The sequence below is a fragment of the Ursus americanus genome, chromosome 4 (assembly GCF_024610735.1).
Source record: "Ursus americanus isolate L20-20 chromosome 4, mUrsAme1.1.p, whole genome shotgun sequence".
In the NCBI taxonomy this organism is placed as follows: domain Eukaryota; kingdom Metazoa; phylum Chordata; class Mammalia; order Carnivora; family Ursidae; genus Ursus; species Ursus americanus.
The window spans coordinates 87597213-87610565 of NC_142130.1; the positions used below are offsets into that span (position 1 = coordinate 87597213).

Consider the following 13353-nt stretch of genomic DNA (forward strand, 5'->3'; position numbering starts at 1 on the left):
ATGAATACTCCCTAAATATGGCACTTCGTGTTGAAAAAGACCTGAAGTTTGCTTGTAGAAGTGGGTGTCAGGAGGGTTGCCGCTTGTGAGTAAGCTGACCCTTAAACACACGGGTATGAACTGCACCAGTCCACTCAATATGTGAATTTTTTTCATTAAATACAGTACTGTAAATGTATTTTCTCTTCCTTTTGATTTTCTTAACATTTTCTTTTTTCCAGTTTACTTTGTTGTAAGAATATAGTATATAATACATATAACATTCAAAATATGTGTTAGTCAACTGTTTATGTTATCAGTAAGGCTTACAATACACAGTAGGTAATTAGTAGTTAAGTTTTTGAGGAATCAAAAGTCATACATGGATTGTCGACTAGGGGGTGGGCACTCCAAGCCCCGAGTTGTTCAAGGGTCAACTGTAATTGTGAAAGATGGAAGAAGGGTTCTCTGAAATTGGGATGGAAACTGGGTAACACCAGATGTGAATAGGTATGTCTCATAACACACCTGGGGAACTGAGATAGAGAGAGGTTTGAAGTGTACGCATAAGTGTATGTTTTATGTATTTCTTTCTACCCATCCAAGTTCTGCTGGGTGAAACCATGCATAAACTAATGGAGAACGGACATTATACCCAAAATGTTCCCTCATAGAGCATTCATGTTGGAACAAATTCCCATTCTCAGAACAAGCATTATCGCAGAACTGACAGTACTTCTTTTCAGGCTTATTTGACACATAGGAAAATGTGCAGGGAAATAAAAAAAAATAATGATCAAGTCTGGGAATTCTTAGCTTCCTCACTTCTTTCCTTCAACAAAAGGAATTTGTTGCTTAGCAATGCCTCCATATCAAAGTAGGCAAAGGTGGAAAGAAGTGATAAGATGCAAATCAGCCAAGTCTCCACTGCTGGGAGCCAGGAAGAAAGCCTGAAGTTAAAAGTAGTAGTTAAGATCAGACTTTGTTTTCTGGAGCTTTAATAGGGTCTTAGTCCCCCAGCCTAGTAATAGATCTCTGAGGGGCTAACCGTAATCAACTACCCCCAGTGCCAACCAGAATTCTGAAAGAATCCATCATGATCTAAGAGTGCATTATTTGACAAGGAACAATTTCTCTTACATGCACAGGGAAAACTGAAAGGTTTGGTGTGGGGATAACAGAAGAAGCAAAATGTTCAGAGTGTTAAAAAGTTAAGATGAAAAAACATGGAATTAAGGAAGTTAATTCATTAAGTTCTACAATGAACCTTGAGTTTTCCCATGATACTAAATACATACTCAATGACATGAGCTCGAATTCTTTTGATTTTAATAAAAGACTCAGTGAAAGATAAAAAGCCACCCTGAAAACCATATATTTGTCAAATATTAGTGTCCAATAATAAGCAATATTTTAAATTATTAATATGATTTAATGCCTGTTCAAACAAGACCAAGTTATAGAAATCTGGGGTTAGTAGTTAGCAAAATAACCAATATAGGTACTGTTTTTCCCAATAAACCTTTTGTTTTCTATATTATATAATTAGGTTATTGAATGTTCTATTAAAAGTACTAGCTGAATATTCTATGAAATCCTGCCTTATATAAAGTTAGCAATACTTAAACCATTTACCCCCTCAATCATATCAATAAAAGAAAACATGCATGGGCCTCATTTCAGAGCTTAGTAATACCACTGATGATAAAAACATTTCAAAAGAGATCAACTTCCTTTGGAGAATGCAATTTTTAAAAATTACATTGATAGAAATTTCTCCCAAAACTATTTTAACCAACTCAATCTAAAAAATATTTATGTAAGTAAGTTTACATTTATTTCTTGGACTTTAAGAAGGGATATAAATAACATAAAGTAATCAAAATATAAAGTAAGTACGCATACCACGCAAACTTCCTGTAGTTAAAAGTGCTCGAGCTTTGTCAGCTAAATCACTATTTAGAGTATTTCCCAGCAGTAAAACATCTATGGCCTCTTGCTTGGAGCTGTCAAAGAAGTTATTCTGAATCGTTCTAGTAACAGAACGAGCACCATCTTTTAACTTTCCAGCCTGTTGGGAAAAAAACAGCATGGATTTTTGTTCCAAAGAGTGTTGTTTTTACTTAGTAGTAACATTTTGAAGTTTTAAACCAGTTTTATGTGACTTTACTGCAATAAAAAGGACCTAATCATTCAATTTTGAATATCAAATCATCATATTAAAATGGCTCAAGATGTCATTGTTTCTTTCCCTTTTGGATAAAAGCTCTCCACAAAAAGATGGGAAAAGCTCAATACCATAACCTCATCCACTAATGATATCGAGAGCTGTAAATGTTTAAAACTGTTTACTATAAAGGAAATAAAGTGAAGTATACTTATTTAAAACAAGAAAGCTACTTCTTACACTGTGACTTTTAGAACTGGGGATGGGATGGGTGGGGGGGAGCAGAGGAGATCAAGGATACGGTGCACTCACATGCTCTTAGAAAAACTTCAAAGCACTTTAACAGTAGAAAAATAAAATTGGAATTGCTCCCAAATAACTTTAATATTAGTTAAAACAGACTGAATATAAGAATGAAGGACTAGTCTAAAAAGGAATTTATAATTACAGTTCATAAATAAATATTAAATGCAAACTACAGTTCATATATCTTAGGTCATTTTATTGCCTATGTAAATATAAATAATAAAAATGATAAACTTAGGCCAATTCCTAGAGTGAGAGAGCTGATTATAACTTTGTTGAGTACAGCTGAGACACGTTACATTAGTTTCAGGTGTACAACACAGTGATTAGATAACTCTCTCTGTTACCCTATGCACACCACCAGTGTAGCTACCATCTGTCACCATGAAACGTTGTTACTATACGGTTGACTATATTCCCTATGCTGTGCCTTTTATTCCAGTGATGCATTCATTCCATAACCGGAAGCCTGTATTTCCTGATTATAACTTTTAATGAACACATATTTCACTCAGACACATTAGTTACCATAAAGATTTCTTTTGATCTTACGGATTTTGATGACTGTTAAAAAAAAAATGACAAAAAACCCAACTCTTGCCTTTTAGAAAAATGCTTCAGTTTGCAATATGTAATTTTCATTCCTTATTGAAATAACAGTAATTTGAGAATTAACACGTTATTTCCTCCCACATAACACATACAAATGACATTATTTGAAAAGACACTCACCATTCATATTATCAGGCAATTAATCAAAAGGAACCCAGAGAAAGGAAAAGAAAGAGCAGTTCAGATGTTAGAGTTTAGTTCAATTCAGACTAGTATATTTAATATGTGAAATTTTGTTTCTATTATGTTAGAGACAAAAGACCACTGAAAATATATGTAACCTCTATTTATAGATTGTCTTAGTCACTGCAGAAACAAAAAGTCAGAAGAACATAAAAGAATATTTTAAGCAACAGTTGTAGAGAATCGAGTTTTAACAGTAAGACTGATATTCTCTATTTTAAAGGAATAATAAATGAAGTTTAACAATTCCAGGTTTTCAAAAATAGGGCCCATTTAAAAAGTAAATATTTGTAAATGTGAATAAAATCATTTCTGTGAATTGAACAAAAGACGCTTTGCAGGTAAGGCTAATACCTCTGAACAGAGAGAGGCATATAACATTTTATGAGACAAAGAAGAGGAAGAAGATTTAGAAATTAAAAGAAGACTTAGAGATGATGAAGGGTCTTCAAAGAATTTTAGGTGCTGTATGGAGGGGGCTGCAGAACTATTAAAATGATAAATGTCTTTATTTCCATACTCCATGTAGTCTGAAGAATTGTAGAAATTAAAAATGTTAATAAAATCCAACTGAAAACAGGAGGCTTAAAAGGCAATATTTAAGCATATAAAATAAGTCCTTTAATAAGTGCCAAATACTAGAGGAGAAAGGGTCCGTAAATAAGGCCAGCAATTAGAAACTAATGATGAGGCACAGAATTATAAGTAAGTCCATCTCTCACACTTTTGTACATTTTGATAGCCTCCTTTTCAAGGTAAGATAAATAAAAGAATAGAAACTTAATAATCAAGCCCTAAAGGTGTTGGGCTCATAGGAAGTGTTGCGTAAACTGTCCACTGATTTGTTCATCCATCCACTATTTGTCACGATTCTATTAAACAGTAGGCACTACAGGTGCTGGGAACACAAAGCCAAATGTGATAGGTCCCTTTATCAGGATGACTATGGTTAAAAAAAAAAAATCCTATTCATAATCAAAATAAACAATATAAAAAGTAAAACAGATATGTAAGGGAAAATCATGAAAAAAAATGTAAGCAATACATACATAGGCCTACTGGATTATATCACTAAACAACTAAATACATCATACTAATACCCCCAAATCTGGGAAATAACTCTCTTCCATCCAACCACTAGTATCTGCTACAGAAGGAAGTGTTAAAGAGGACATAAAGGCATAATAAAACAGAATCCTGAAACAGCTACCTAAGAAACCCCAACATTCATTCATTCATTCATGCATTCATTCATAAATGAGAGCAAGGGAAGGGGAGGGAGGGGCAGAGGGAGAGAATCCCAAGCAGACTCCCCATTGAGCGTGGAGCCTGCAAGGGGGCGGGGGTTGCTGCTCAATCTCAGGACCCATGAGATTATGACCTGAGCCAAAACCAAGAGTCGGTCACTTAACCGACTGAGCCACCCAGGTGCCCCCCAACTATTAATTTAAAACGAGATGATTTAAAAGCTTATTAAAAGGAAAATGAGGATCTTTTGTAATGTTATGATAAATCTAGATCTACCTTAGCCTTTCCTTCAAGAGCTCCAGTCCCTGCGTATATCTTACTGATTGAATCACCATTCACGGACCACATGGACCTAAAAACTTCTTGAAAGCGAGTCACCAATTGAGGCTTTTCAGCTAAGCCGAGAGCTTCCAGCTGTTTCGCTAGCATCTAAAACAGCAAAAGAGAAACTTTTATAAATATATTAATACATTAAGATGTGAGTTTTTAAGAACTACAAGAATCAAATAAAAATTTACAGTTTATAGGACTATGTGACTGGATTCTGAAAACCTACCAGTTTACTAGGCTGTCTTCTGTCCCACCATTTTTAAAGTAAATACCACAACAGTGAAGCTGACAAATAGCTTAATATTCCCACGTAGCAATATTCCCACATCAGTGAAGCTTACAAGTACCTTAATATTCCCATGTAGCAATATTCTTTCTGGTTAAATGATAAAATTAACCTTATTAAAATGTCTCTATAAATCAGACTGGTTTACCTTGTTCACTAAAAGAACTAATTATTCAACAGCATGCAATAGAGCACAAAAAATATCTGCCTAGGTTATTCAAATATATATAGAAATAACTAATTTTCTTTAATTTTTGGATTGGGTTCTACACATTTGGGTGATTAAAATCAGGAGATTATGAGAAAAGTAGAGCTGCTCTTGAAGTACCACAAAAATATATAAATTAGCCCTATTTCTGAATAAAGTCATGACAGTTTGATTTAATGCGTAAAACCTGTATTAGTAATGTATATAAAGGGGAGCTGGGGGGAATACATCATGCAAGAATGCAAGGTCTTCAGGCCGCCACAATTCCTTCATCACAGATAACAACAAATGTGTTTAGAAGAGTCATTGGTTTTTGAATGAACTTTGGCCTTTAACTCTGGCAGTTGAAGCAATGCATAATCCTTACCCAGTCTATTTGGCTTATTTGGAATCCAGTCATGTTTTATGCCTTGCATTTTTACTTAACTCCTTTCCATTTATGTTTTCTCTTATCTACAAGTATCATGATTATCCATATTTATAGAGATCAAAAACTAAAATAATATAAAAAACACTAAACTAGGTTCATTTGATTACCTACGGACTTATACCAGAGCTGTTCTTCGTTAGCACGAAGAATAAACAAAATTAGCCTCCAGGACTACCTCTATCATTTATACCTCCCTCTCTTCCAGGAATATGGCAAAACTAGTCTTTGCTTCTAGTTTGGCTTCACCTTCTCACACCTCTACCAACAGCGGATAGTCAGCTAAGTCAGATTCTGAGAACTAACACTTGTTATACTTTTAATGAAGACTTGCAACTATTTTGATAAGTTTACTCTCAGATCTACATAAATGTACTCAGCCACTTAAAAACAGAACTCAAAACAAACCCAAGCCATGTGATAAATGCCATTCAAATGACCAAATCCCTGCTTTCACTTTTGTCTCTGTCATATTTTCTACATAAATTATAAGACTCAATGACAGATTGTTTAAAAAGGCAGAGCAGTAAAATTTATTTAGCTACATGAAGAATACATTTCTGTAGCAGAGAATTCTACACACTGTGCTTTCATTTTTGAGATAGAAAGAACCTCAGCTGCAAAGTAACTAATTAACCAATGTCCTGGCCAAATTTAAGATCATTAACTGGAAGAAAAAATAACAGATTATTTCCTATTCCTGTTTTTATAGTATTTGAGAACTATGCTAAGTTCCTATGTAAACTAAATGAAGACCCACCACAGCCTTATGATCCCTACTGTTGCATAACAGGAAAGACACAAAGTTCAACATTGCTAGTGTGTCATATAGTTGAGACTATGTCTATATTAGACTGAATTTATGGATAGGTGGTAAAGAAAAAAGCTTTTAAACAAAGACTTTGTTACAGAAACTTAATCTCATTCATTCTCATTGTCACTAACAATGGCATTTTCACCGATCCTGTTTTTTGTAGCTACTGATTTGAAAATACCATATAAATTGTACTGGGTTACAGACTGTCAAAAATATAATCCTATAGATGTGAAAAAAGATCCTTCCCAATTCTGAAGAAACTATACAAAAAACAAAGGCCAATATATATACATTACATGTGTGTGTGTGTGTGTGTGTGTATGTGGGTGTGTGTATATATGTGTGTGTGTATATATTATATATAATTATATATTATATAATATTATATTATATATGTATATATATACACATTATATATATTATATATATATACATATGTATGTATATATATATAATTTTTTCTCTTCCAAAAGACAAAAGAAGTAACTGCTGGAATAGTATAAACAGCAGTTTTTAAAGGGAAAGTTAAGGAACAATACAGGGAAATATCAGCTATCTAAAGAGAGTATTTGGAACAGGTAAAGGGAACATTTAAAGAAAAGGAATTTTTGGGGAGGAAAAACCCATAAGAGAAGAAATGCCTTTAATGAAGCATAATTTCATTTTACAAAAAGTAACTAATGGGAAACATAAATCTTACAAAAACATTGGAAGAGACATTTGATATAAGTCACATATATACATTTCAACTTCTTTTTTTACCTCTAAGCCGAGGAACGCCTGCACACTATTTGTTCTATCAAGACAATCCAAGCAATTTGTTCGAACTGTACCACTCTGGCACCTGCAAGAAATTCAGTGAAGTTTAACAGCTAGCTTGAAACACAAATAACGAAGCTAAAACAAAATGAGAACAATTAAGGTAATTAAAATATAGTACCCACTTTTTACCCCCAGCTTTTTATTACTACAATTTTCAAGCACAAAAAAAGATGAAAGAATTTTACAGCAAACATCCACATAGCCACCATCGAGATTCTACAAGTGTTAACATTCTGTCATATACTCTTTATCACATATCTATTTATCTACACCCACTTATTTTTAATTAGGCCAGTAGTCAAGAGTGAAATATGCATTCAGATTTATGACCCCATAGCTCTTGGCACATAAAAGATAATCAAATATTTATGGGAGAAATTTAAAAAACCCACGATGTTATCTCTACTGACCTATACAAATTTCTATGGCATTGATACTAAATATTGCACAAATTGAAAAAACCAGAAGTTTGAGCTTTGTTCACTAAAGTTTACCTCATCCTATACTCTGGCCTTAATTTTTTCAAAACTTACTTTCCTCCTCTATTTCATAATCAAAAACAGAAGATTTACATTATACTAAAGCAGATAATAAGCAATGTCATTTACTTCTATTTACATTTAATAGTCCTTACTAAGGTCAAGTATATTAAAATATAAGTTTTAAGAGAGAAGTGAAATAGCTTCACAGATAACAGCATGAGGTCTGGAGCCAGATAAATCCTAGTTCTAACACTTTTTAGCTTTGTGATTTGGGGCAAATTATAGCCTATGCCTCAATCTCCTCAAATGTTAATGGAAATAATAATAGAATCTATCTCTTCAACTGTTGTTACAAGTACATGTAAAGACTACGTACACTGCTTGGCTCATAACATGTGCCCAATAATATAAGCTATTGTTACTATTACTTGTTCAATTCTAAAGAAAGAAAAACAAGCCTAAAATCAAGTATAATAGGGGCGCCTGGGTGGCTCAGTCATTAAGTGTCTGCCTTTGGCTCAGGGAGTGATCCCAGCTTTCTGGGATCGAGCCCCGCATCAGGCTCCTCCGCTGGCAGCCTGCTTCTTCCTCTCCCACTCCCCCTGCCTGTGCTCCCTCTCTTGCTGGCTGTCTCTCTCTCTGTCAAATAAATAAATAAAATTTAAAAAAATAAAATAAAATCAAGTATAATAAAGATATTTTATTTTATGATAAACTTTGGTGTAAGGAAAGGAAATTTGAAAGTTCAATGTTAAGAATAATTTTTACAATATAGCAAAGTTCCAACTCAAAGAAAAGAGAAACAGAGCAGACAAACCTTTGAACTTCACTTCCATTGAAATAAAAAAATCCATAATCTACAAACTTCTGGACTTGAGGTTTAAGAACACTATGTAGTTTTTCTGCCTTTCCTCCTTTAACCATTTGATGATAGTCAAAATTCACCATCTGGATATCAGCAGCATGTTCAGAAGCTTTCAAATGACTCTGAAAGTAAAAAGGCAAATACTCATCTAAATGTTAAGTAAATATGACCTTATCAAGTAATGTTAAAATGGAACCTTACATTTTAAATTTAAACCTCAGCATGGTCCCTTGAAATCTCACTGATCTCACACAAGGCTTGCACTGATGGTGGCAGTAAAATGGAAAATTACTTGCTGGTATCTAATAACATCTTTTTTGTAAAACCTCACATATGGTCCCCAAGAGATTAGGTGACATAATTAACATCAGAGAACTTAAATAATATTCTCATCTGATTCAGAAAATTAAAAATTATTTCTAAGCAGCAGCACTTCATTTTTTACAAATACCTGTATCTGTTATAGAATCTCAAAATAAAGTAACTGATTTAAGACAAAACCTACCAAAGACTGGAAAATTCACTTTTTAATACTTTCATTCAAATGTTTTAAAAGTCATTCTCTAAAGTATAATCTGTTTATTAATAATATTTATTTCACAAGCTTAAAAACAAAATAGTCAAGTAATTAAGTTACTTCCAGACTTCTTGAAATTAAACTTCAGAAAATGTTCTCTAACCATTTTTTATTTTGGTTTTAGCTTATAATCGTAAGGAACACCATCATTTATGTTAATTCATTATTTATTCAGTGAGCGTTTATGAAAAATACTTTTTCTTTAAAAGTTGGACAATCTTTGGGTTCTTTTTTACTTGAAATTCTCAAGTTTTCACTCATCAATACAAGAAGGTATAGCCTTGCATATATACCAATGCATCATTCACCATCTCCTAGGTTTAAAACAGTGACTGTGGTTTCTAGGAAATAGGCAAGGCAATGAACAGATGAAGGAGGAAACTGCCTGTTATCTTTTTACCAGTGACAGATGAACATTTTTCAGAGGGGAGGATATTCTTCTGCTTCTTCACAGTCTAAATTAAGTACATTTCAGAAAACAGCATCAATTGCTTTGAAAGCTTTCTATAATCCCAATTTCAGCAACATTATGTGAAACTGTTTCTTAGTAGCCCAAAGAGTTAATGGTTCCAACAAGTACCCAACCTTTTTCTAGGAAATAATTTCTTTAGCGTATTATATTATTTTTTTATATCATTCTACATGTCCATGGTCCAGAACAAAAGAAAAAATGATCATGCCTACCTGGAAAGCCTTACTAAGCATATGTTCACCTTCCTTAGATCCAAGCAAATTTACTATTATTTGTTTACCATATAAATTCTTAAGTGTTCTAAAATGCCTATTAAAGAAAAAAAAAAGAAACAAGCGTATGTCAAGTGATAAGCTAAATTTTTTTTCCAACAAACAAATCCATTAAATAGAACCTACAAGACTGTTTTCTAAACTCCTAGAACTGGCAAAACTGGATACAAATTCATTCCACTAATTCATTCCTCTCAAAACTCTGAATTTATGAAAATTCAGATAATACCCATTTCCTCTCTGACTCATCAATGCTGAGACTCTCACTTGTGCTGGAGCTGCTGGACCCATCCAGCCCCTCTCCCCTCTGTGTGGCTCGTGCCACATAAGCACCGAGAACACAAGCTATCCAGCTTGGGATGGCAGCTACGGCAGAGGGCTGCACCACATACGTGAGGACATCACATACCCCATGGGTATTCAGGACCTCCTTAACAGTTCTAGTCTTATGAAAAATAGGTCCCAAATAGGAGTATTTTTTTCTCCCCAGCTTCTAACTATTCCAGGGGCTATAGAGCAATGCCGTCCCAAGGAAATATAACATGAGACACAGACATAATTTTAAAATTTCTAGAAGGTACATTAAGAAAAGCAAAAATAAACAATGAAATTAATTTATATATATTATTTAACCCAATACAGCTAAAATATAATTTCAACATGTAATATAAAACAAACATTAATAAAATATTTTGCATTTTGTTTGCACTATGTCTTTTTTAAATTTTTTATTTAAATTCAATTTAGTTAACATATAGTGTATTATTAGTTTCAGGGGTAGAATTTAGTGATTCATCAGTTACTTACAACACCCAGTGCTCGTTATATCAAGTGCCCTTTTTTTTTTTTTTTAAAGATTTTACTTATTTATTCGACAGAGACAGAGACAGCCAGCGAGAGAGGGAACACAGGCAGGGGGAGTGGGAGAGGAAGAAGCAGCCTCATAGCGGAGGAGCCTGACGTGGGGCTCGATCCTAGAACGCCGGGATCACGCCCTGAGCCGAAGGCAGACGCTTAACGACTGCGCCACCCAGGCGCCCCTCAAGTGCCCTTCTTAATGCACATCACCCAATACCCTATCTCCCCACTCACCTCCCCTCCAGGAACCCTCAGTTTATTTCCTAGAGTTAAGAATCTCTTATGGTTTGCCTCCCTCTCTGTTTTCATCTTATTTTTTCTTCCCTTCCCCTATGTTTATCAGTTTTATTCCTTAAATTCCACATATGACTGAAATCATATGGTATTTGTCTTTCTCTGACTGACTTATTTTGCTTAGCATAATACACTTCAGTTCTTTTTTTTTTTTTTTAAGATTTTATTTATTTATTTGACAGCGAGAGACAGCCAGCGAGAGAGGGAACACAAGCAGGGGGAGTGGGAGAGGAAGAAGCAGGCTCCCAGCAGAGGAGTCTGATGTGGGGCTCGATCCCAGAATGCTGGGATCATGCCCTGAGCCAAAGGCAGACGCTTAACAACTGAGCCACCCAGGCGCCCCTACACTTTAGTTCTACCCACGTCATTGCAAATGGCGAGGTTTCATTCTTTCTGATGGTTAATATCCCACTGTATATATACCACCTCTTTATCCATTCATCTTTCGATGGACTTCTGGGCTCTTTCCATAGTTTGGCTATTGTGGACAATGCTGCTATAAACATTGGGGTGCATGTGCCCCCTTCGAATCACTATGTTTGCATCCTTTGGATAAATACCTAGTAGTCAATTGCTGGTCATAGGGTAGTTCTATTTTTAACTTTTTGAGAAACTTCCATACTGTTTTCCAGAGTGGCTGCACCAGTTTGCATTCCCACCAACAATGTAAGAGGGTTCCCCTTTCTCTGCATCCTCACCAACACCTGCTGTTTCCTGAGTTGTTCATTTTAGCCATTCTGACTGGTGTGACGTGGTATCTCATTGTGGTTTTGTTTTTGTTTTTTTTTTTAAGTTTCCTTTTTTTTTTTTAAGATTTTATTTATTTATTTGAGAGAGAGAGACAGCCACCGAGAGAGGGAACACAAGCAGGCAGAGTGGGAGAGGAAGAAGCAGGCTCCCAGCGGAAGAGCCTGACGTGGGGCTCGATCCCAGAACTCCGGGATCACGCCCTGAGCCGAAGGCAGATGCTTAACGACTGAGCCACCCAGGCGCCCCTCACTGTGGTTTTGATTCGTATGTCCCTGATAATGAGTGATGTTGAGCATTTTTTCATGTGTCTGTTAGCCATTTATATGTCTTTTTGGAGAAATGTCTGTTCGTGTCTTCTGCCCATTTCTTAACTGGATTTTTTGTTTTTCAGGTGTTGAGTTTGATAAGTTCTTTACAGATTTTGGATACTAGATCTTTATCTGATATATCATTTACAAATATCTTCTCCCATTCCATAGGTTGCCTTTTAGTTTTGTTGACTATTTCCTTTGCTGTGCAAAAGCTTTTTATTCTGATGAAGTGCCAATAGAGTTCATTTTGCTTTTGCTTCCCTTGCTTTTGGAGACATGTCTAGCAAGAAGCTGCTGTGACCAAGTCAAGGTTGCTGTGCACTAAGTCTTTGAAATCCAGTGTGTATTTTACACTTACGGTACATTTCAATTTGGACTAGTCATATTTCAAGTACTCAGTAGCTACATGTGGCTAGTGGCTACCCTATTAGACGGCAAATTCAAAGATGTGGTTTTGAGGCCAAGAGATCAAGACCCACAACCTAGTGCTACTACCCCCAGAAGTCATAATACTGGGTATCACTTTCTTCTGGTTAAATTAGGAGTTAGTAGAAATCTTACTTAGAGCCAAAACAAGCTGAAATGAATCAGTAAAATATAATAACTAGTTTTGTTGCTTAACAATATCAAAATTTATAGCATTATATAAAAATAATCAGTCTCACCTGTCAAAAGCAGGGGCATTGGCTTCAAATCCCCTTGACATCCGAACACGATGAGATCCCACCTATAACAAGAGAAACACATTTAATCATACCAAAAGCCAACTTGTAGACAAAAGAAATATCATTGTTTACAATATGTAGTAATTCATTTGTTGAACACACAATAGTACATCGAATAATTGATTTTCATTCATATTATTGTTTAAAAAAAAACAAGTTCAAGGGGTTTCCTTTCCCTTTATTTTTAAAAACATGACCTCATAAAAAAAACTAGACGTTATGAAACATTAGTAAACAAGAATTTTTACTTATGAAAGATATTTTTAAGATAATTTTAAATTTCCTTCAAACATTACCTTGTTTTAGCTCAAACTACATGCCCTATGTAAGTTAACATATTGCTACCATCTGGTAATAAAAAA

At 34.7% G+C, this 13353-nt stretch overlaps 1 protein-coding gene across 4 annotated transcripts in view; it reads right to left on the reverse strand.

The window, feature by feature from the left end:
• The window catches only part of SYNJ1 (synaptojanin 1), a 91737-nt gene that overhangs the window by 46857 nt on the left and 31527 nt on the right, over positions 1 to 13353 (reverse strand). For all 4 annotated transcript variants that reach the window (XM_045785522.2, XM_045785521.2, XM_045785520.2 and 1 more), the window contains exons 7-12: positions 12932 to 12993; positions 9994 to 10090; positions 8685 to 8854; positions 7326 to 7407; positions 4772 to 4924; positions 1885 to 2050 (exon numbers count right to left, since the gene is read on the reverse strand). In XM_045785522.2, the coding sequence (XP_045641478.1) occupies positions 1885 to 2050; positions 4772 to 4924; positions 7326 to 7407; positions 8685 to 8854; positions 9994 to 10090; positions 12932 to 12993 (730 nt within the window). The remainder of the gene's footprint in view (positions 1 to 1884; positions 2051 to 4771; positions 4925 to 7325; positions 7408 to 8684; positions 8855 to 9993; positions 10091 to 12931; positions 12994 to 13353) is intronic.